This window comes from Tasmannia lanceolata, unplaced genomic scaffold, assembly GCF_043159265.1.
Source record: "Tasmannia lanceolata isolate RefF3 unplaced genomic scaffold, GAP_Taslan_0.1 ptg000015l, whole genome shotgun sequence".
Classification (NCBI taxonomy): domain Eukaryota; kingdom Viridiplantae; phylum Streptophyta; class Magnoliopsida; order Canellales; family Winteraceae; genus Tasmannia; species Tasmannia lanceolata.
Genome location: NW_027518692.1, coordinates 46,243,917 through 46,267,823, shown reverse-complemented (window position 1 = coordinate 46,267,823; position 23,907 = coordinate 46,243,917). Strand labels below are relative to the sequence as shown.

Genomic DNA, 23,907 nt, shown 5'->3' with positions numbered 1-23,907 from the left:
GTTTTTGGGACGTATATGCATGTATAATCTAGTAGATCAGCATGAGGAGAGGTATACGGTCTGGGTCCCATGTGGACAGAGATTAAGGACTACAAAATCAACGGCTTAGCTTTTTGGGGCGTAGCTAAGCCGTTCAAATTAATTTAGACTGTCCAATTCCACTTCCACCCTTGTTAGTTTGTCGTATATGATATACTGTGATCCCCCCTGACTGTATTTTATGAGTGGGAATGCCAGCACCCTTTCATATATTGACTAAAAAGCCCTTTCACAAAATGGTTTTTACTCCGAATATAAGTCATTTTGTGAAGGGGCTTTTCAGTCATCGTGAGTGGTTACCCGGTCAATTCCCAAATTTTGATCATTGCGTGATATCCGGGTTTTGATGATATCAGCTAATTTCCGACTCTAAACAATCCCTCCAATGTTGTTGGAGTGGAAGCACAAAATCAAATGAATGAAAAAAGGGATTTGCTAGGGACAATTGCATGCATGAGAGAGAGCAGCCACATAGGCTCACTTTTCAACAAATTTTGTCTTATTTAATTAATCGGCTGCTCTCATGCAACAGTTTATATGTGAAATGCCTTGTGCAATGGTCCCTAGCAAAAAAAAGTGGAATGTAAAGGGTAATAATACCGTCAGTTGATAGAGAGATTGGTGGTTGCTATTGTCCATCTATTGAAGGATAGGGGGGTTTTAGTACTTTTGACATTGATACCCGACCATTTGCCCGGAGACTCATCTTTCCAGATAGCCGGGAAGGCGTGGCCGGCTCGGCTCAACGGCCGTCGGAAGATCTAGGTTTCCGTCTCCTCAAAAACCCAACAGACGAGAAAATAAAAACCCCCTCTCTCTCCCTCCACATTACTAATTTTCATTTTATCGAACGCTAAAAACCTTCTGATCAGCTCCTCCTCCTCCTCCGCGGGGGGCGAGATTTTCTTTTTCTTGATTCCTAATGGCGTCGGAAAGTATGGTGAATCTGGCGGAGGAGGCGAAGATAGCGAGCGAAGGAGTAAAGGCGGGGCCCAGCCACGCCATCCTCACCATCTCTAAATCTCTCTTCGCCGGAGGTGTTGCGGGAGGAGTGTCTGTTTCTATCTTTTCTCATTTCTTCCTCTTTTTCTACAATTTTATTGTTTGATTCTTTTTGTGACATTTCAACTCAAGGACGTTTAAGTTTTGGTCTCTTCTTTCGTTTTCGTTTTTTTCTTGAACACTAATTAGGTTTGGAGCTTTGTTATTTTCTCTGATTTACTTTTTTTTTTCTTCTTTTCATTGATTTACTATGTTTTTTAGTTACTACTGCAAATCCGTTGCCGATTTTGTTCTTATTTCCTTTGTAATCCGTTAGTTTTTTTTTCAATTTTGAGTCGTTCCTGCTTCTTTAAACCCTACGCTAGGGTTTTGGTAATTTTTTGCTTTATGTTGGTGCTTATTATAAATGTCATGATTTTCTGGTTCAGTTTTGTTTCCTTAACCTCTAGAGTGAAGCAGGGGATTTTAAGATGACTGGTTACAGACTTACTGGCTTGGGAAACTAATGATCTAGAGCTCTAAAGGCAATGCTTTTTTCTTCTAATTTTGGGATTTGTTTGTTGGTCAATTGGAAGTATAATCAGGCCTTAAAACCATTAGAGTGCCAGATCAAATCGTACGTTTTCTTACGCTTCGGCACAAAACCAATATAACTACAGAAATTAGTTAAATTATGGGAAATAAGGATTTACTTAATAAACTACATTTTTTTAAAAACGGTAACTGCATTCCAATAATTGAAATTCCATAGTTTCTTACAAGTGATGAACTACATAGGGCACCCAGGCACAAAAGAAAAACGAAGAGCACAAAAACCAATTATAAATGTGAAAGAAGTCAGTCCCTGGATATCACCAGTTATTCCATTTTACTACTCCAATCTATAGTGTGTAACTTATTTTAAGATAATTGATAATCATAAAAAAAATGCCATGTGATTCCTTTTGAGTAAATTGTATGACAATGTGGAACAGTAAGCTAATGAATTGTACAATGGTAACATAAGAATTTAGGTTGCACTCATGTAATATGCATCTTCTATTGTAGTATTTGTCTTTGCGCTGATCTATGTTGTGTATTTCTATTGCAGATCACGCACTGCTGTTGCTCCTTTGGAGCGGTTAAAAATATTGCTGCAGGTAGATTTTGTTTTAACTCTTTAAACTGCTTTCAGCCACGAAATCTTTGTATCATTATTTCTATCTTCTTTGCCTTTTCCCAACTTCCCACAAAAATTTCTAAGGTCAGCAAATGATTGAAATTTTAATGAGATATTATTGCAAGTCGTTGCATGTTCCTATAATGGGTTGTGATGTTTTTGGGTAGTATACTCACCTTTTTTAGTTGTAGTCTTAGTTATTAATTTCGTATGGGTGGATGTTTCATTTTGCTCATTAGAATGAAATGTTATGATGTTTCGTCCATTTCGGTGTTTTGTTCCGGGAAGACGCTATAATCAGTGTAATTTTTTTTTTCAATAGTTAAAAAATTCAAAGAAATGGGCTCTGCAAAAGTATGAAAATGAGGGGTTTTGATGTGTTTTGAACCCTCCCATTCATTTGGTAGGATTGAAAAAATATCAATTGCCCCTCAAATGACTATAAAACTATTTCTAAAGAGAGCTAAAAATGAAAATATACAACAATGTTGAGAAAACATTTTTAGAAGCTTTTGCAGAAGTCTAAAATAGACCAAAACGTTTGGTTTCCTATTCATTGGCCTTTGACTATACCTTCTAATAACTATATGTGATCTTCCTTCAGTCTTTTGCTGAAAGGAACTGTGGACTGTAGAGGGCATTATGGTTATAACACATCAAGGAATACTGACAATATGGCTTCAGGAGTGGAAAAGTTAGTTTTGCAATTTAGAGAAGAAAGCTAGACTTATGGGGGATTATGTTTTAAGCACATCATTGTGAAGCATATGCTTGATCTCTTTCATAGCTCATTCCTTTTTTGTTGATAAAAATATTGAAGAACCTGTGCTTTTCCAATATCTGGCATCTTCATCCCAACTTTATTTTTATTTTCTTGTCACTCTTTGCATTCTAAAGCAAGGTATGTTCCTTGGCTTTGCAAATACAGGTTCAAAATCCTCACAGTATCAAGTACAGTGGAACAATTCAAGGCCTGAAATATATTTGGAGAACTGAGGGTTTTCGAGGGCTCTTTAAAGGCAATGGTACCAATTGTGCACGCATCGTTCCGAATTCAGCCGTCAAGTTCTTTAGCTATGAGCAAGCATCAAGGTACAATTTCTTTTCATCTAACCTTTATCTTGCACTGATAGAGGCGGACACGTTTTATTTCATTGTATATTATGGTCATAATCATTTAATGGATACTAACAGTTCCTCCTTATTTATTGCACTAGTGCATGATATATGCATAAACTATTACAGCTTGTTAATTTATACAATATTGATAAATTCTATAGGGTTTTATTCTTACTTCTTTTCTTCTAAGTTCATTTTGCTGTTGACCTGAAATGTTGAACATGGGAAACTTAGTTTAAGCATTTTTTTGTGTTTCCACTACAATTTCCATTCATTGAGAACAAAAACATTGTGTAATGTTTTCATGTCTTAAAGTTAGGATTCATCCATGAAATCATTTTTCTAGTTTTGATGATTGTCAATTGATTTGCTAACAGGGGAATCTTATTGCTCCGTCGACAACAACCTGGAAACGGTATATTTTTTATTTTCATAGTTTTTTCCTCAAAACTTGCAATTTTGTTTAGTCTGTTAATCTTTCTATGAATTTTGTATTATGTTAAAATATTTTCTACTTATATTAATGAGAACATAACATCTAAGGATATGCATTTTGAGAACCAGTATAAGTGGTATCTCGAAGTTACTGTAGTGATAATAAAGGATATAGCATTAAATGATGATGATGATGATGATGGTCAAACTAACATCCGTTGTTGTCTTTACAAGTACATACTAATAGTACAAGGAAGCACTGACATCCATTTCTATTTGTTATTTGGGTGTGCTTAAGATATATATATAGCTACATATATAGGACTTAAAAGTTCAAATCCTCAGCCTTTTTCCTGTTTTCTACCCACGTGTCTTAGTTGTAGGTTGTGCCCTATTTTTGTTCTCCCTATATCATTTTCCCTATTTTTGTTATCTCCCACTACTTACAAACAAAAGTAACTAGAGTGAGTTGACATGGAAAAGTCTCTTGAAATGGTGGAATTATTAATAAAAGATAAAGCAAATACATGTAGAGCATATGTAAATTTCAGTGACAACCAAATTTTATATGAAATCACATATTAGATTATCAGAATTATATATTAAATCACATATTAAATTATCAGAATTATATATTAAATCACATTTTAGATTATCCAAATCTTATATGAAATCACATTGATATTAGATAGCTACTTTACTCTTCGACGACTAAATAACACAATCTTACAAAATTGAAACCCTAGCCATTGTAATGTTATAGATGAGTTTGTCTCAAAATTTTGACTGAAGTCTTCTTCAGCTGCCTACTCCAACATGACAACATTAAATTAGTAATATAAATAGAGTGCCATATTCTAGTCTTTCAATTCTATTGAACAGCACTAGGTATCCCATTTAAAAAAACACTAGGTATGTAACTTGACTGTTAGATAAGTCTAGCCGATGAGGATACTGGTTTCCAAACATGAAAAATATGTTTATATACAAGTGTCTTGCTCTTGCTATTTCTTGGGGAATTGGTTTCGTTTGTAAAAGGTGGTCCGCATCGATGCCACGTCACATATTGTTTCTCTAAGGATCCAGAAAAAAGAAGAAGAAAAACTCTGCCTCTCTATAATGGGTCTAACATTCCCAATTTGCCAACTAGGAAGCCAGATCAGATTTTCTCCGAGTTTCACTTCAGATATATCTTGTAATTATCTCTCTAGTTATGCTCTTGCTCGAATTGAATGTCTTGATGCTTTTGCCTATGTCATGGAAGACTAGATTAACGGTGATGCAGTACTACTTAATTATTGCAATGCATTACTATACCGTCATCCTCGAATAAAACCAACGCACCTAATAGTAACTTTATCCATCTTAGCTCAAACGCTGACAAAGGTTGATAATCAACATCTTCCAAGGGAACTTTGTTATTCCTGCAGTTGGTAGCATCTAATTTGCCTCACTAAGTTCATGCGAGTCAAGCCATGCAGGCACTTTATCCAAATAGATGTTTTGATAGACAAGTGTGCCCATTCACATGTGGAGTTTTACATATGTTAGTTTTGTGCTGGATGCAGGATGCTAAATCTGATCCTGACTCTCCAGTGATTTCTTTCTTTCCTCTAATTAACCCATTAATTGAGCCCTTAGTCTCACGAAAATTCTTTTGGAATTGCATGACAATTATATCAAGACACTAATGCCATAGCTGACTTTTCAAATTGCTTCCATATCCTCTGATGTATACCTTAATGTCCCAATGCAACCAGTGCTGATTTTTACCCATAACTTTTTGCAGAGAATGCTCAGCTCACACCTCTTTTACGCCTTGGAGCTGGTGCATGTGCTGGCATCATTGCCATGTCATCAACCTATCCTTTGGACATGGTACGAGGCAGGCTAACTGTCCAGGTATTGTGTTGATTCTCCTGATGAATTTTTTTCCCATGGTTTTCTCCTGGTTTTGCGGTTTCTGATTGTGCAGTTTATGGTTTTTAATGTTACTTTGTTTTCCACTTTTCCTAATTCATGCAGACAGAGAAGTCCCCGTACCAGTATAGAGGGATGTTTCATGCATTGTCAACTGTCCTCCGGGAAGAAGGCCCACGGGCTCTTTACAAAGGCTGGCTACCTTCTGTCATTGGAGTTGTGAGTGGAATCTTCACTATCCATGATTATTTAACTACCTTCCATATCTTGATTAAGTAAAATGTAGATGGTCTTGCGGCAGTATGAGCTTGTTCTGATTCTGGAACAAGCATCCATTCTAAACGGTGTGCTCTATTGGACCTATACTAAACATGGGGGGTTCCTCTGTCATTTCACAAGGTCGCGTCTTACATCCCCCGATAGGTTGGAGTGGGAGTGCTTGTTCCGACTCAGAACATCACATGCTACCTCCCTTTTCTCTCGATTATATTCTCTTGAATGGTAGAAGTCATTCCAAATATCTAATTAACCCTAGGAAACAAACAATATTATTTGAACGTGTATGATGGTCAGTTTGGTTTCACGATTTATTAAGGCCAACTTGGTTGCCAATGGGCGGGCTAACCTTGGTGTGTCAAGGAGGAATTTCTGCTGTCTTTCTTTTTTGTGTCCTTAATGACCTGTGCTAGCTTCACCTTTCTTCCTTTTGTTTTGTTTCACTGCATTTTCTTTTTGAATGATTCAAAAGCAGCCGTTGAATAATAATTCTATGTATAGACCTCTATTCTGCATGTTAGCAGTCCCTGTGTCAAATTGGAAGCCATCGCCAGTAAGGTTTTCTGCTTATAGTCTTTCTACCACCCCACCTCATTGACTTCATAATTGGTCTACAAGTCTTTGAACCAGCTACCGCTTCTTTTGTTAGCATGAGTATGCTCCTTATCATTACATATTATTACATTTCATGAATATTAAATTTTGTTTGATACTACAGATTCCTTATGTGGGCCTCAACTTTGCCGTGTATGAATCTCTAAAGGACTGGTTAATCAAAACCAGACCGTTGGGATTGGTTGAAGACAATGAGCTGGGTGTGACAACGAGGCTTGCATGTGGGGCCGCTGCAGGAACTGTTGGACAGACAGTTGCTTACCCCCTTGACGTCATTCGCAGAAGAATGCAGATGGTAGGATGGAAGGATGCTTCTTCTATTGTGACCGGTGATGGGAGGGGCAAAACGCCACTCGAATATTCTGGCATGATTGATGCTTTCAGAAAAACAGTTCGTCACGAAGGGTTTGGAGCACTGTACAAGGGTTTGGTTCCCAATTCAGTAAAGGTCAGTCACCATTATTTTTATTCTCTTCACATCAGCACTGCAAAAATTATCAGGATAAACTTAAATTTACCAAATTGGGTGAAATTCCAAACAACTAAAGGTTTTCCACACTGAAAATTGGTTCCATCCTGAACATAAAAAGCTGAGTGTTTATAATTTTGTATGAAAACTCACTGAAAAAATTTGAACAATTTGTGGTGAAATTCTTCTTTTGACGCCCTTGCTGATTTCCTTGTGTTTCACAAAAAAAGATGTAGAATGATGCTCTGCTTTATTCAGGTGGTTCCATCCATTGCGATTGCATTTGTGACGTATGAAGTGGTGAAGGATGTTCTTGGAGTGGAGATGAGAATATCGGACTGAAGCAAAGGTAAATCAGGCAGTAGAAATAGGTAAATAAATCAGAAAAATGGAAACCCATGTTGATATTTGATGCAGTCTTTCCAGTCTCTAGGGCTGAACACCCTGTTGGTTTTTTCACATCATTCATATGCAGTCAATATGCATTTTCAAGGAGGGGCAGCAGGGCTAATTTGATAAGCTTTCTTAAATCCCTGTTTCTAATTCTTATAATGGCTGTTTAATTAAGATTGTCTTTAATGATTTACAATGTACATTGACTCCCTCTCTATGCTGCTTTTGCTTGCTCCATGAGAGGAGCTATTTTCTTCTTCGTTTTTTCCATGGAACTTCATCTTGTTTTTCCATGTAAGATGAAAAGCGGCAGAACAAAACTATTTGGGGTATTTCGTCCTGAAAGAGATCAATAAACTATTGAATCTATTGTGTACAGGACAATTCAGAGGCCTGAAAGCCACCTTATTTTTGGCCCTATCATTTCTTTCTAGTATCTTCCTCCCAACACAATGCATTAAAATATTGGGAGCATGGTGCTCCTTGAATCTCACATTTAGTACAACCTGCTTTGTCATTATTAAATTAGGTTCTGTTGGTTTTGGATTTTGAGAATTGATATTTTGCCCAAAACTGATTATTGGACCCAAAATTAGAAGCAATTTTGAGTCCAATAATAATCACTTTTGGACTCAAAATTCAAAATTAGCAGAGATTAAATGCAATTTTGAGTCCATTAATAATAATTTTTGTACTCAAAATCCAAAAAAATATATATAAAAAATCCCAGAATTTATCCCATAACCATTGGATCATGGTTGTTTTCCTTTATCAAGATGAGAACATCTTACCAGTTTATCTCAAAATTAAATTAAACAGAATTTCATGCTAAAGCCTTGTTTGGATTGCAAGAAAAATATTTCTGACAGAAAAAATTGTGTGTGTGTGCGCGGGCGCGTGCACGCGTTTGGGTGGGGGGGTTTCCACGATTTAGAGGGAATTAATATGATTATGGTCTATTTAGAAAGGTATTATCATAAATTAAAGGTCCCTGTGATTTAAAATTTAAATAGGGTTGGTTTCATGTTATATTTTTTTGTGTGTAAAATAAGTCGGAACTTTTTAGAAATGTTTTTCCTTAAAAAAATTTCTACAAAATTTCTGCAATCCAGCCCAGTTTGGATTGCAGGAATTTTCTGGAAAAGTTAGAAAAGGAAAAAAAATTCCAGAATTTCTTACTTTTCCATTGTTTGGTTACACATGAAAAAAATAAGTTGAACCACTGCAGTTGAGGCTTTGTTTAGAGGGACCTTAAATTTATAATGATATCACTTAATTTTAAAATTTTCCTCGAAGTCGTGACACAAAAATAACAAGGGAAAAAATTCTGCAAGAAATGTTTTCCTGCAATCCAGACAGGAACAAGAGACTCAAAAGTCCTCTGACGTGCAAGAGAAGAAGGCTTTAACAAAAGTCAGTAGTATATCCCAACAAGGGGAGTCATAGCAGAAAATTTGCCCTGATCCTCCGATCTGTGACTTGCAGATGTATTGCCAATAACAAAAATTGGGCCACATTTAACAGGCAAAAATATTGTAATCAGATGCTTATGATCATCCCCAATCTCTGCAATATTTGAACTAGCCCATCCATGGTGGAGGGTCCAGATTTCAACCTATATATCATGTTTAATCTGAGCAAGGAATGTTCAATCAACAAGCCTAGCTGCCTTGTCGAAAAAATTGAAAAAATAGAACATGATTTACTGACAATCCAATAAAAGGGATGCAACAAACAGGAAAATGGGAGAGAGATAACCTCAATTCAGACTATGGATTCCTTCTGCGCGTTGTTGAGAGCAACTGCCTGAGGTGATTGTAGTTTTCGCGGTGGTAATCGATTAACAAACATAGCTGCCTTATGGCCTCTCTTTTCTCTTCATTCCTACCCAACATCTCTTCATCCTTCTCCTTCACTCTGTTCTCCAATTCACCCTTTGTCTTCTCAAATTCAGCCACTCTTTCCATTAACCTTCTCTTTTCTCTCTCCCTCTCGCTAACCTTCAGTTCCATATCTTTCAGTCTTCCTGATAGATCATGTAACTCAGTCTTCAGCTTCTTTTTCTCATAAATACTTGCTATGATCCACTTCTTTGCACTTTGAGTCTCCTTCGTGAATTCTGATAACCGGATTTGGGCAGACCCGTGTTCTTCCTCAAACTTATGTACCAAAAGTTCCAACTTACCAAGTTCAATACCTAGATTTTCCATTGCAAACTTGGCTACTTCTTTGATTTCTTTGAGCTCCTTATCTTTAATACCTGTCTTTTCAGATAACTTAACGATCTGTTCTTTAAGTACTCTGTGTTCTCCCTGTAATTTATCTTCCATCCTCTGATAGTTTTCTTCTCTCTCCTTGAGTTCATCTTCTGTAGTTTTAAGCTGACGTCGTGACAGACGAACATAATCATTCAACTTTGAAATCTCCTCTTTTTGCTCTGCTGCAGTTTTCTGCAGAATTCCAATTGTGTCGTCTTTCTGATCCTCCTTCTCTTTAGCAGCATTAAGCATTCCTTGGAGTTCTTCTTGATTCATCTTTAATTTACTTACCTCCAGTGTCAACATACTGATCTCAGCCCCTGCAGTTTCTATTGCTTTCTTCTGCTCTTCGTTCAACATTTGTAACTTTTGAACCATCTCGTCTTTAGATTCAATTTTCCTCTGGCTCTCTTCAGCAATTTCTTTGATCTTCTTTTCTGCAATCATAAGCTTCTCACATGACTCCTGGAACTGATCCTTAACTTGTTTATACTCTGATTGCAACTCACAGTAAGAGTCTTCATGCTTTTTAAGCATACTCGTGTGATCCGAAATCTTGCTAGATAAATCATCCTTCAATTTCTCCATCTGAATCTGGTTTTCTGAAGCTTCATTGTTTTTACTATCAATCTGCTCTTCCAAATCATTTTTCTGTGTGCGTAACGACTCCAGCTCTTGACGCAGATCATTTACCTGGGCTGTTTTCTTCTGGATCTCCTCTTCCAATTCTGTAAGCATTCTTTGCTGATCCACGATCTTGCTTGTTAATTCATGTCTCAATTTTTCCATCTGAGTCTTGTTTTCCAAAACTTCATTGGTTTTTCTTCCGATTTCGTCTTCAAGTTCACTTTTTTGGGTACGTAATGTGTCCAGGTTGAGTTGCAGATCATTTACTTGTATTGTTAGGTCAGATGCTTCATTTTTCGAGTCTTCGAGCTTCCTCATAAGAGCCGAAACTTCACCCCCACTCTCTTCCAATCTCCTCTCCAAATTCAAAACCTGATCTTGCAAGTTGGACCCGTTTAGCAGCAGCATGGAATTTTCTTCCACCAACCGTTTAGTTTCATTTTCCGAGTTCTGAATATTTTCCCCCACCTCCTGTATTCTATTCACCGCTATTAAATTTTCTGAGGTCAATCTTCCCTTCTCCTCCTCTGTCACCTGCAGTATCATGTTTATATCAGTCACTTGCCGCTTCACAGCTTCCAGTTCATTCTTCAAATCTTTGTTCTCGGCTTGCAATTTGTACACATCACCTTTTAACTGTTCAGCTTCGGTTTTGTATTCCTCATTGAATTTTTCCACCTGTTTAACCTTGCTCAAGACTGCCAGATTTTCAGAGGCTAAAGTGTCCACCTCACCCTGTGTAGACATCAATGTCTGTTTCAAATTGGCCACTTCATTAATTGCAGCATCCAGCTCCACCTTCAGATTGAGCACTTCTTGATTAGCAGCTTCGAGCTCCACCTTCATATTGGACACTTCTTGACTTGCAGCTTCGAACTCCACCTTCAGATTGGTCTTCTCAACCAGCAATTCCGAATTCTCATATTTTAACAGTTTTATTTCAGTTCCAGATTCTTCTAAGGTTTTAATAGCCTTCTGCATTTTGCTCAAAACCTCCGAATTTTCAGATGCCACTGAATCCTTCTCTTGGGTTGTAGCTACTAATCTCTGTTTCAGATCAGCTACTTCCCCATTTGCAGCACCCAGTTCAAGCTTAAGGCCTTCATTCTCTCCCAACAATTTTGATTTCTCATCTCTCAAAAGTTCAGCTTCAGTCCTGAGATCTTCAATTGCTTTTTCAGCCTGTTGTATCTTGACTAGAGCTGTGAGATTTTCCAAGCCCAAAGCATCCTTCTCTACATTTGCTAAAATCAGTCTCTCGTTCAAATCAGCTACTTGTTGAATTGCAGTTTCCAGTTCAAGCTTAAGGCCTTCATTCTCTCCCAACAATTTTGATTTCTCATCTTTCAAAAGTTCAGCTTCAGTCCTGAGATCATCTACTGCTTTTTCAGCCTGTTGTATCTTGACTAGAGCTCTGAGATTTTCCAAGCCCAAAGCATCCTTCTCTACATTTGCTGAAATCAATCTCTCGTTCAAATCAGCTACTTGTTGAATTGCAGTTTCCAGTTCAAGCTTAAGGCCTTCATTATCTCCCACCAATTTTGATTTCTCATCTTTCAAAAGTTCAGCTTCAGTCCTGAGATCATCTACTGCTTTTTCAGCCTGTTGTATCTTGACTAGAGCAGTGAGATTTTCCAAGCCCAAAGCATCCTTCTCTACATTTGCTAAAATCAATCTCTTGTTCAAATCAGCTACTTGTTGAATTGCAGTTTGCAGTTCCAGCTTAAGGCCTTCATTCTCTCCCAACAATTTTGATTTCTCATCTTTCAAAAGTTCACCTTCAGTCCTGAGATCATCTACTGCTTTTTCAGCCTGTTGTATCTTGACTAGAGCTGTGAGATTTTCCAAGCCCAAAGCATCCTTCTCTACATTTGCTAAAATCAATCTCTCGTTCAAATCAGCTACTTGTTGAATTGCAGTTTCCAGTTCAAGCTTAAGGCCTTCATTATCTCCCACCAATTTTGATTTCTCATCTTTCAAAAGTTCAGCTTCAGTCCTGAGATCATCTACTGCTTTTTCAGCCTGTTGTATCTTGACTAGAGCAGTGAGATTTTCCAAGCCCAAAGCATCCTTCTCTACATTTGCTAAAATCAATCTCTTGTTCAAATCAGCTACTTGTTGAATTGCAGTTTCCAGTTCAAGCTTAAGGCCTTCATTCTCTCCCAACAATTTTGATTTCTCATCTTTCAAAAGTTCAGCTTCAGTCCTGAGATCATCTACTGCTTTTTCAGCCTGTTGTATCTTGACTAGAGCTGTGAGATTTTCCAAGCCCAAAGCATCCTTCTCTACATTTGCTGAAATCAATCTCTCGTTCAAATCAGCTACTTGTTGAATTGCAGTTTCCAGTTCAAGCTTAAGGCCTTCATTCTCTCCCACCAATTTTGATTTCTCATCTTTCAAAAGTTCAGCTTCAGTCCTGAGATCATCTACTGCTTTTTCAGCCTGTTGTATCTTGACTAGAGATGTGAGATTTTCCAAGCCCAAAGCATCCTTCTCTACATTTGCTAAAATCAATCTCTCGTTCAAATCAGCTACTTGTTGAATTGCAGTTTCCAGTTCAAACTTAAGGCCTTCATTCTCTCCCAACAATTTTGATTTCTCATCTTTCAAAAGTTCAGCTTCAGTCCTGAGATCATCTACTGCTTTTTCAGCCTGTTGTATCTTGACTAGAGCTGTGAGATTTTCCAAGCCCAAAGCATCCTTCTCTACATTTGCTAAAATCAATCTCTCATTCAAATCAGCTACTTGTTGAATTGTACTTTCCAGTTCAAGCTTCAAACCTCCATTGTCAGCATCAAATTTTGAATTCTCATCTCTTAACTGTTCAGCTTCAATTTTGAATTTGTCTACTGTCTTCTCTGCCAGCTGTATCTTGTTAGAAGCCTCCAAATTTTGTGAAATCAAAGCATCCTTCTCTTCATTGATGGCTATTAATCTCTGGCTCATATCTGCTTCTTTTTGAGTTGCAGCTTCAAGTTCCTCCTTTAAACTGCTGTTCTCGGCTTGCAGGGAATTACAATTTCCTGTTGCAGCTTCAAGTTCCTCCTTTAAACTGCTGTTCTCGGCTTGCAGGGAATTACAATTTCCTGTTGCAGCTTCAAGTTCCTCCTTTAAACTGCTGTTCTCGGCTTGCAGGGAATTACAATTTCCTGCCACAATTCTTAGCTGCTCCTGCAGAGTTTCATATTCTGACACAAAAATCTTCCCTTCATCAACTTTTCCTTTATTGGATTTATCTCTTTTCTCATCTTTAGAAGCATGTTCTGATTCTGAGTCAGAACTGGAACCGGATGAAGAGCTGCTATCTTTTCCTCCACTATCATGAGCTTTTTTCCTTAGCTCCTCTGTCAGCTGATCATAACGTTCGTGGAGGGATTTGTAATGTTCATAGAAATCCTCCACAAGCGCAACCAATTCTGACCCCTCATCTGAATTCCCTACGGAATCCTCCTCTTTTTCTTCATTGATCAGATCCAGTATCTTCTTCACCTTCTTCTCGATGTCTGTGGCAAGTGGAAACATGTACTCTTTTATTTTGATGAGAAGAAAAGCAAGAATTGAAGTTCAACAAGACCAAGAAAACTTAAATTTTGACGTGACTCAAATATTTGATGCCAAAGTGTGGCAAAATGATCTAAATTACCAAAAGAAAAAAGGAAATAAAAAGATGATCAAATGCGCAATGGAAAAAGCTGAAATTGGTTATAGAAAGGATTTAATGAAACCATGACGTATGAGTTGAATTAATGGTGAATCCACAAAGCGACTTTTAGGTCCATCTTTTGAACTTCGGGTGGTTTCTACTTAAGTCTTGAGTCTTAAGAGAAACATGTAGGAATTCCAATTACACCATCTTCCAAGAAAAAATTCTTCAGCCTTTGTTAGGCTGATGAAAGATAAAAACCTGCCATTCTCACATTTTCCAATGATCACTTAACCTCATTTCCGTTGAAAAATGACACGTGAAGGGTGTTATAAGAAAATATTCAGTGTGAGAAAATCACCTTTCTTGGCCTCTTCCCGCCATTCAGTGTTCTCATGGCTGAGGTGACTCCCAAAGAAGGATGAAAACAGCCTCCTGACATTGTGTTTCTTCATCTCTGGCGCTTTTGCATTGACTGAAAAACCCCTCTTAGCATGCTTGCTTTTGAGATGAAAAACAAGAAGACCTGCACAGAAGGGGAGTTTTTTCAATTTCCAAGACAGTGTACTCTCAGTCTGAAAGTATGAAAAAGCTTATCTAAATCTGCGAAAATAATTGTATTTGGCATTTCCAAGAGTCATGCATTAAAAACACATACATTGGTTTTGAAATTTATTGACATGACACAGATGCTCTTCAATTTTCTGAGCCAATAAAATCCCTCTTGATTTGAATAAATACAAAATAAATTGCTTGTTGAAACTTTTCTAACATTGGTGTTAGATTTTATACTTATCATAACTAAATAAATAAATAAAATCTATCAGTCACTGATTCACCTGGAGGTGTGTGAGGGACTTTGAAACAAACTGAACTTTAATATGAAACCCATGAATTCATGCTCAAATTTCGGTAACATGTAAAGGAGCTTGACACCAAACTGAAAATAGGTTACGATATATGAACTCAAAAATGTAAACATGGCTACCGAAACATCACTAGCATAACCATATGCTATACATAAACATGGCTTATCACTTATTTCACTTCTTTTAGATACCATATAGATAAGGTTTCTACAAAAACCTAACCCTACGCCCCTTTCCCAGTCTACTTACAAAACCGTAGTCAAACTAGGGTACAAGACAAAAACCCAACAATCTCCACATTCGTTTGTTTCTGCACCCACCTTGAAGATTTTCTTGTTGGCCTATACACTTGTCTATTGTCGCCGTAAACCACCATTGGCTATATCAGATATAGACACATCAAATCATCCTGGTTTTGACTCCACCTGATTAGGTCAACACAGCCAACGTACATGTGCAGGTACCAAGCCAACTCATCTATTCAACTTTGGAGAGGGGCCTTGACCCTTCTTCCTCCAATACAAGAACTAACATCTCACCACTGTGTACACCCTAGAAACTATTATTGCTCTCTCTACTCCAATTGCAAAAGAAACCCTACAAAAGGCCTTGCAATTCTATGTACCCTTTTTTGAATCATCCGTCGAGGTTACTAGCCACTGTATTCCCCACAAGATGACATAATATGTTGCACTTCTAATCTTTTCATCAAAACAATACATCCGTGTATGAATTTCATGGCCCCACCTACAAATGAGTGCATTCAATCCATGGAGTCTAACCTGCCAAGAGATAGTATATTCCTCCATGTCTTTGAGATATATGCCATTACCCAAAGTACAAACAACTCCATTTAATATGTTAATCATTACCGCCGCAACTCTTGTGACGTCACAAATAGACACGTCACCGAAGGAAACTAGACTTGTCATTCTCTCTTGAAACGTATCAAAATAATCTCTCCTAGGGCATACATGAACATAATAGCATGAGTCTAGAATCCACTCATTACGAGGAGAAGTGTGTTTTCCTGTGGAAACAGTGAGAACAACTTTAGCCATCTCGTTCTAATCACCCAGCACTACTACCACAGTATTTTCAGAACTGTTATCGTTGTTTTTTGTGAGTACATTTTGGTCAATTCCTCTTTAAGTGGCCAAATTCATTGCAACGATAACATTGCTTGTCTTTTCTGCAGACCCTGAATTTCAACCTATCTTTCTCAGATCTCCTGTTAGACAACCTTCATCTTTGATTCTTCTCACGAACAATTAATACATGATATTCATTACCATGAAGAGTGGGCTTTCTCCTAATCTCATTTGATACGAGTGACATCGTGACTTCTTTCAGTTCAGCGCTTCTTTCCCCAAGTATAGGCATCATATTGTCTTAAGAATTATGAATAGGAATAAGAAGCAATAAGGCATTGTCTTCTTATTTCATCTTTTCATCAACCTTGTGGGATTGATCCACAAGCCCATTAAACACATCATGTGTTCCAAAACATTCCTATCTTTCTGCAACTTTAGCCCATATAACTAACCGGTAGAGGGTTTTTTTTTTTTTTTTTTTTTTCTGATTACACAGGGAACTAACCAGTAGAGTTTCTTGAACTTTTTTTTGTAATTTTGACACTGATTTTTCCAACATAATGTTGAACCCGTTACACAGTCGATGTTCTCCCACTCGACATCATGCATCTTCCCCAACATTCGATTATTTATTTTCAATGCCTTAGCCAAGCCTTTGTTTCGTGGTTCTATGGGTCCCACTTGGGCTGGAATAAATTAGTTGGTAGGATTTGCTTTGTAGTTGTTTGTGATGTGTAGGAGTCTTAAAGAAAAGGATTATCTAGATTAGGGATTTTCTACAAATAACTTGTACGTACTTTATTGAGGTACGTAGAAATTTATCCCCAAATTGTGCTTTTGCACAGAAGGAGGAACGACCCTTCCCTCGAAGTGGGTCAAGAGGTTGATCTTCCCTCTAAGAAGATCAAATCAGTTTCGAACCGATTCGGGTTCGTAACAGCCTTGTTGAACTAGAATGTCCTTCACTCTTCTCTCTCTTCCATCAAATTTATCAATCTCTAACTTTGAGGTTGAGCTCTTTGCAACCATCTTAGATCGCTTTACACTTATAAACGACTCTCGGTAAAGTTTTGGTCGCCACACACAATTGTAGAAAACTCAAAAAAGACAAGCAAAAAACTCTCTTTTCACACACCAATCAATCTAAACAATCTTTAGAACGATTTAACTATCTTCCAAAACCTAAACCGAAGCCCCTTTCCTACCCTACTTAGGAAACCATCCGAACCTTCTAACTTGTCAATCTAGGAAACAAGACAAAGACCAACGCCCATTAACCTATCTATACAGTGTACAAGGAACTCCTCAACTTCAAGAGTTTGCTTTCAATTAACGGCCTTCCCAGAAGAACAAAAACTATGGCGCAAGATAAGGGCATATAAATTCTCAAAATTATTTGGATTCCTCTAAATTTTATTTGCCTAGAATCAGATAGAAATGATATGTCCACCCCTATCTCAGCATTTCCCAACACCGCCTCCCAAAATGAGTTTAATTTCAGGATAAGACAGACAAAAGGAGCTGGAAAAAATGCAGTTATTCTCTAGGAAAAAGACAAACAAAAAGGGAAAATGCTTAGAAGTCCAAAAGGGAAAAAAAATATCATTTCCTAATTTGGGTTTTGCTAGGGACTGTTGAAAAGGGAATTTCACTGACTGCCTGTTGCATGAGAGAGCAGCGGCCTCAGACGAATAAATAAATAAAGACAAAATCTGAGTCTATGTGGCTGCTCTCACATGCATCAGTCAGTCCACGAAATGCCTTCTGTGATGGTCCCTCGCATATCCCTGCTAATTTTACAGATTGCCCGATTTAGGGACCTAGGGTGGAACCCAACAAATCCCTACATGCCACATGGCATGCGAGGGTAGTTTTGCCATTTAAGGGAGTAAAAGCCAAAACAAAAATCAAGGAGAGGCTATTATCAGCTCGGTTCCACACTGGGTCCCCAAATCCGTCTCCATATCATTATTCAATTTTATATGCAAATGATTTTAAAGTTGCATATAATCATTTGTAAATAATGATTATATAAACAATAAAAAATAAAAAATAAAAAAAAATCATCTAAAATGAATGGTTTCCAAGGAGAAGCCTATTTGCAGATAAGATTAATCGAAATAGAATCAGTCAAAAAAAAAAAAAAGGATTAATCGAAATAGATCTTCTTTGAAAAACCGACCTAAAAATCATTTATAAAATCTTCTACAGATCGGAGGGTTAGATCATCCTATGGAAATGATTTTTGTGGCACAACCTATTTACGTTGTGCCCAAACAGATGAACGGTTTGGATCATCATATTGAGTGGGCCGTACCTACTTTCTTAGACTTCACGTGTTTTCACGCCCACCCCTCATATAAATTCTCTTTTTATGGCATCAAAAGAGGCCCTTAGCTAACGTGCGCATTTTGCAAACATTTATTAGCTGGCACCGAGCGTCCGGTTACAGAAAAACAGCTACAGACCAAATCACCTGTGTTTTTTTTTTTTTCTGTGCTTTCTTCTAATTTAATGAAAAGACAAGATTATCAGAGACGAAGAAAGAAGAACATATCTAAATAACAAAGAAATCGCTTCGATTCTTTTTCTTCCCCTCTTTTTTCTCTTTAAACAAAAGAAAGAAAAAAAGCTCCGAAATTACAAGCAAAGCAGAGCAAAGGAGTCTGTTTCAGTAAAGAAAGTAAGATTTGCAGAGAAGAAAAAAGCTCAACAATCAGAAAAAAAAATACCTCAGATTCTTCACTTTTTTCGCAGAATTGAAAGAACTGTTACTCAAACAGCTGCGTAAGAAATCAAATCCCGAATTTCTCAGAAGCAGAACTTAATCTGATCAAATCAAGCGACGTGACGAGAGATTTCGAAGGAAAAATGGAGAGAGAGGGATAGAGACAGAGAGAGAGAGCGAGAGAGAGAGGAATGAGGAAAAATGGGATGTTTTCCTTTTTTATTCAATTAAAATGTTTGTATTAGGGCATCAATGACAATCAAAGACAACCAAGACGCGCTTTCTACTCCAGTTTGGAATGTTTGGAATTTTCGTAGTAATAATACCCCATTCAATGTGAAGTTATTTTCTATAATACCACTGGCTAATAACTGATAATTTGAGAAAGTGACCCCGTATTTCTCTTTTTCTTGAATTATCTCGTCTCATCCCGAGAATTTGAAGTTCAATTTCTCCCTCCTAATTATCTATCTGGCTCGTGCTTGTCTGTATCTGCTGTGAGAATCGACTCACTTTTCCGGCAATTCCACCCCTCTGTATGTCTTTTTCTGAAAAAAATGAAAATAACGCTATTTTTAGGAGACGAATGCTAGAGTGAAGGGATCCCTTGCAAAAAATGAGATGAAAGGGCTCCCCATTGGCTGCACCTCACTTTAAAATGTAAAAGTCAACTAGTTTTAAATGCACTTTGGTCATGTGCAGCCAACAGGAGAGCCCTTTCATCCCATTTTTCCTAGGCTCCCTTCAGTCTAGCATTCCTCTTCTTCTTTGAACGGGTAGTGTGGAACAGTGGAAATACCAATTTTAGGTTCAATCCCAGCTTTGCGAATTAGTGGAATTAGTTGGGTCAGCTCTTATGTGGGCCCAGTTAAGGCCTCCTTATCAATGGTCAACATTCTATCCCTCTTTGTGATGGACGTTCCCCGTTACCTGCTAAATATGATCATTTGTCCTTCATAGATTGTCTTGATCTGATATCACGCCAGAGTATTTCTTAAATTAGAGTTTTTATACGATGAACTCTTCGCAAGGTTAGAAAGGTCCGATACATCTATCCGTATCTATCTGACCTTGTCAGTGTGGGCCCTACAGCTTGGAAAATTAGACGCATTTAATCAATGGCTTTTGACTTTTAATCACTCTTCGTTTTGGGGTTTTAGAAAGAGTAATGCTGGGAAAGCGAGAGCAGGACCTGAAAATGGGACCGAACAAATTGTTTCACGCCACAACATCAGTAGTGGCGTGAGCAATCCCTTAAGTTTAGGAAAATCATCAAAAAGTAAATTTTTCTTTAACACATGGTAAGTTTTCATTGCAGATCCCCTAGGTCTCCATATCATTTTCCTTTTAGAAATGAATTTGAGTTGAAAACTAATTATTACATTCAAAAATTGTGCTTAATTTTGGATCCGATAATCAGTTTTGGACCCAAAATCCTAAATGAACGGGCCTTAATCGCTACAAGATTATATACACGTTGTAAGCCCCATAGCATGAAAAAGGTTTTGAGATTTGTACATAGGGCCTGCCCCCAAAATCCTTTTCACCGGATGATCCTAACCCTCCAATCTATTGAGGGAGGGGCTTAGGGGAAGATTTTCACAGCACGACCTATGTACATCGGGGCGAACAAATGAATAATTATTTGTGGACTCAAAATCAATTCTCAGTATCCAAAACAGCGAGGGCATAAAGGAATGGTAGGGGGAAGGACGGTAGTTGTGCGACTAAACTTTCTACAATTTGAGAAATTGAGAATAGCTACAAAGGTTTCAAACAACCGTTACTATAATTCCTAACGACTCCTTTTCTTTAAAGCTCCTCTTTTTTGTTTTTAGTAGACACCAAAAACAAAAGCGCTGTGCGCGAGCACATGCATGCTGCAACAAATGCAGACCGTATGTCTCCAGTGGGGCCCATTTTCGTGGGAATGTTTGCAACGTTTGCACGTAACATCGCTTGATTTATGACGAGGTCCATGTGTTAATGTATTGGTTTTTATGAGAAATCATATGGTGTAAGCCCTTATAGTCCCCATTTTTCTAAAAGTACCGTACGGCCTACACCATAGAACGATCCAAACCGTCCATCTAATGGGCCACAATGTAATTAGGTTGTGCCCAAAAAAAAATTTGTATGATGATTTCAACCCTTCCATCTGTAGAGGTGTCCACAATATGCATTTCCTCTATAGATCGAAGAGCTATGGTTATCCCATGGTAATATTTGTTTTGGGCAAAACCTCTTTACATTGTGGCCCATTAGATGGACGGTTTGGATCATCATATGGTGCAGGCCGTACAATACTTTTAGAAAAATACGGGCTATAAGGGCTCTATATAGGTGTTTTTATAAGGCCCACGTGACCCAAAAAAATTTCCATCTAATGTTTCTACCTTTCCTGGGGCCCAATCAATGAATGGTCTAGATTATTCAATTTTATGTGGGCCCAATTGTACTTTTGCCTGTTGGGCTATTTGTATGGTTTAGATTGGAGGAGTCTTTCACTTCATTCTTCATATGAGAGGCTGAGATTAGGAACAAAGTTCAAATGTGGCTGACATCAGCCATGACCAATGTGTTTGACCACAATGTGTTTAACATATTGCACAATTAACTTCGCGCAATCTCCTTGGCGTGAGATATTGCATGATGCGCAAATAATCAGTGAAATGAGAACCATTTGATAAATGAACTAGGGTAAAGCACTAAAGCCTCGCACCTCTTTCTCTATAGCATGAAAAAGGTTTTGAGATTTGTACATAGTCTCTGCCCCCCAAATCCTTTTCACCGGATGATCCTAACCCCCCGATCTATGGAGGTTTAAAACTTCAATAGATCCTAAAACCTCAATAGTTCGGAGGGTTAGGGGAAATTTCCCAGAGCACAACCTATCTCCAGTGGGGCCAACATATGAATGGTTTAGATCACCATAAAAAAAAATAACTTATAAGACTGCGCAAATACCACACTCAACTGCCACTTGTATTGTAGCGTAGTAAAATAAGGGCCTGTTTGGATGCCGAGAAGATTTTGATTTGGAATTCTCACATTTGCAGCCCTTTTTATGTTGACATTTGGATCCGGATTAAATCCTTGAATTTCCAATTCAGCACTGACAGTGAAAAAAATCAGATTTCCAAATAAGCTGTGGAAATAAGTAATTGAAAATCCACAGATCTGGCAGTTTCCTTCACCCTCTTGGCTCCTCAACCTCTCTCCTGCAGTAGGAACTAGGAAGTACCCCCTTCCCTCTCTCTCTCCCTCAACATGAGTTGGTAGATCTATTCATTTTGTACTCAAAACTCAATTTCAAATCCAAATACAAAATATGAGGTAACCAAACGGGCCCTGAGGGAAATGATAAATTGGCCCTTTTTTTACTTGGAACACCTAGAATCAGTGTACTTAGCAATCAGCCCCTCTTTTGTCAGTGATACACTCTGTTGGTTGTCCCCTAGTAATCAAAAGGGGCGGATATATCACTTCCCTAAAATAAGAAGCAGTTTTTTAGGATTTTGAAAATTGATTTTGAGTCCAATAATCAGCTGTGGACTCAAAATCAATTCTCAATATCCAAAACAGACAGGGCCTACAGGAGTGGTAGGGGAGAAGGATGCTAGTTGTGAATACACTTTCTACAACGTGAGAAATTGAGAATAAGCTACAAAGGTTTCAAACTGCCGTTAGTATAATTCCTAATGACTCCTTCCTAAGAGATTTTATATGGTGCAAGGGCTTACAACAATGAGGTAGAGGTACGGCCCTTGATATTTGATCCAACAGCAGCTCACTTTTTGAGGAGCTGCTGTTGGATCAGATATAAGGATGGTAGTTCCACCGTACAAAGGCCTTATTGTCGTAAGCCCTTATAGTCCCGTATTTTTTCAAAAGTACAGTAAGACCTGCACCATAGAATGATCCAAACCACCCATTTAATGGGCCACAATGTAAATAGGTTGTGCTCAAAATTTTATTTATTTATGATGATTTGAACCCTTCCATCTATAGAGGTTCCAATAATATGCATTTTTTCTACAGATCGAAGGGCTATGGTCATCCTATGGAAATAATTTTTCGGCACACCCTCTTTACATCATGGCCCATTAAATGGACGGTTTGGATCATCCTATGGTGCAGGCCGTACAGCACTTTCAGAAAAATACAGGACTATAAGGTCTCACACCATATAAAATCTCAGTTTATATATAGGTGTTTTTTTATACGGCCCCGTGGCCCAAAAGTTTTTCCATCTAATGTTTCTATCTTTGCTGGGCCCAATCGATGAATGGTCTAGATCATCCAATTTTATGGGGGCCATAGTGTACTTTTTCCTGTTGGGCTAATTTGTATGGTTTAGATTGGAGTCTTTCACTTCATATGAAAAGGCTGAGATTAGTAACGAAGTTCAAATGTGGCCGACGTCAGCCATGACCACAATGTGTTTAACATTTTGCACAAGGGTGATGATATTTTCACCCCCTTGCAGTACTTGCACACCCCCCTTACAATGTGATTTGACATAAAGTTGCCCACTTATCACGTCAAATCAGGTCATAAGGGGGGTGTGCACGTAATGCGGGGGGTGAAAATATCTCTCCCTTTGCACAATTAACTTTGCAAAATCTTCTTGGCGTGAGATATTGCATGAATCCCGCCCCGGACTTCTTGGCATAACCCACCGAGGCGTTGGCTCTTCGGCATAAAGTCATTGGTTTGCTCCCTTTTGACGAGTGTTTGAATCCCACCCCGACTTACCTGATACATGGGACTAGTCCTACTCCCGAAGGGGGTGGGGACATCCTATGTCATCAAAAAAAGAGATATTGCATGATGCTCAAATAATCACTGAAATGAGATTCACTGATATGAGATTCTATATGGTGTGTGGCCGTATAGGCCAATATTTAAAAAAACTGTACCGCCAGTTTGACAGGATGATTCAACCAGTTCATTTGTTGGGTTGGGCCACAGCACAAATAGGGTTTGCCCCCAATTATGTCCAGAGGATGATCTTGAGCCTCCGATCTATTGAGGGACAGCACATAAATGGAAACCTCTATAGATAAGAGGGTTAGGATCATCCTATGAAAATTATTTTTGGGCTCAACCTATTCACATTGTGGCCTAAAAAATTAACGGTTTAGATCATCCTATGAAGTGAGTCGTACGGTACTTTTAAAAAATGCTGGACTTTATGGCAACACACCGTCCAAATCTCTGTTTTTTCCAATGAGAAACTCTATCACCACCTCATAAGT

General features: G+C 38.1%; 2 protein-coding genes across 2 annotated transcripts; one reads left to right on the top strand and one right to left on the bottom strand.

The window, feature by feature from the left end:
* Positions 1 to 660: 660 nt before the first annotated feature.
* Positions 661 to 7,805, top strand: LOC143891558 (mitochondrial adenine nucleotide transporter ADNT1-like). Its single transcript, XM_077396051.1, has 8 exons — positions 661 to 1,092; positions 2,132 to 2,180; positions 3,129 to 3,292; positions 3,697 to 3,734; positions 5,544 to 5,656; positions 5,780 to 5,893; positions 6,669 to 7,013; positions 7,293 to 7,805. The coding sequence occupies exons 1-8, from the start codon at positions 962 to 964 to the stop codon at positions 7,374 to 7,376; spliced, it is 1,038 nt and encodes a 345-aa protein (XP_077252166.1). The 5' UTR covers positions 661 to 961; the 3' UTR covers positions 7,377 to 7,805.
* Positions 7,806 to 8,958: 1,153 nt separating this feature from the next.
* LOC143891557 (uncharacterized) lies at positions 8,959 to 18,885 on the bottom strand. The gene is made up of 3 exons (XM_077396050.1): positions 18,651 to 18,885; positions 14,317 to 14,481; positions 8,959 to 13,815 (listed from the first exon to the last, which is right to left on the bottom strand). Exons 2-3 carry the CDS (start codon positions 14,408 to 14,410, stop codon positions 9,197 to 9,199), a joined length of 4,713 nt encoding a protein of 1,570 aa, XP_077252165.1. The 5' UTR covers positions 14,411 to 14,481; positions 18,651 to 18,885; the 3' UTR covers positions 8,959 to 9,196.
* Positions 18,886 to 23,907: the final 5,022 nt, after the last annotated feature.

Bases quoted from the DNA above. Each gene is read 5' to 3' on its own strand.
- LOC143891558 (XM_077396051.1), top strand. From the start codon at position 962: ATGGCGTCGGAAAGTATGGTGAATCTGGCGGAGGAGGCGAAGATAGCG. The intron at 1,093-2,131 runs GTCTGTTTCTAT...TTTCTATTGCAG, and splicing joins GGAGGTGTTGCGGGAGGAGT to ATCACGCACTGCTGTTGCTC. The intron at 2,181-3,128 runs GTAGATTTTGTT...TTGCAAATACAG, and splicing joins GGTTAAAAATATTGCTGCAG to GTTCAAAATCCTCACAGTAT.
- LOC143891557 (XM_077396050.1), bottom strand. From the start codon at position 14,410: ATGAAGAAACACAATGTCAGGAGGCTGTTTTCATCCTTCTTTGGGAGT. The intron at 13,816-14,316 runs GTGATTTTCTCA...CACTTGCCACAG, and splicing joins GCGGGAAGAGGCCAAGAAAG to ACATCGAGAAGAAGGTGAAG.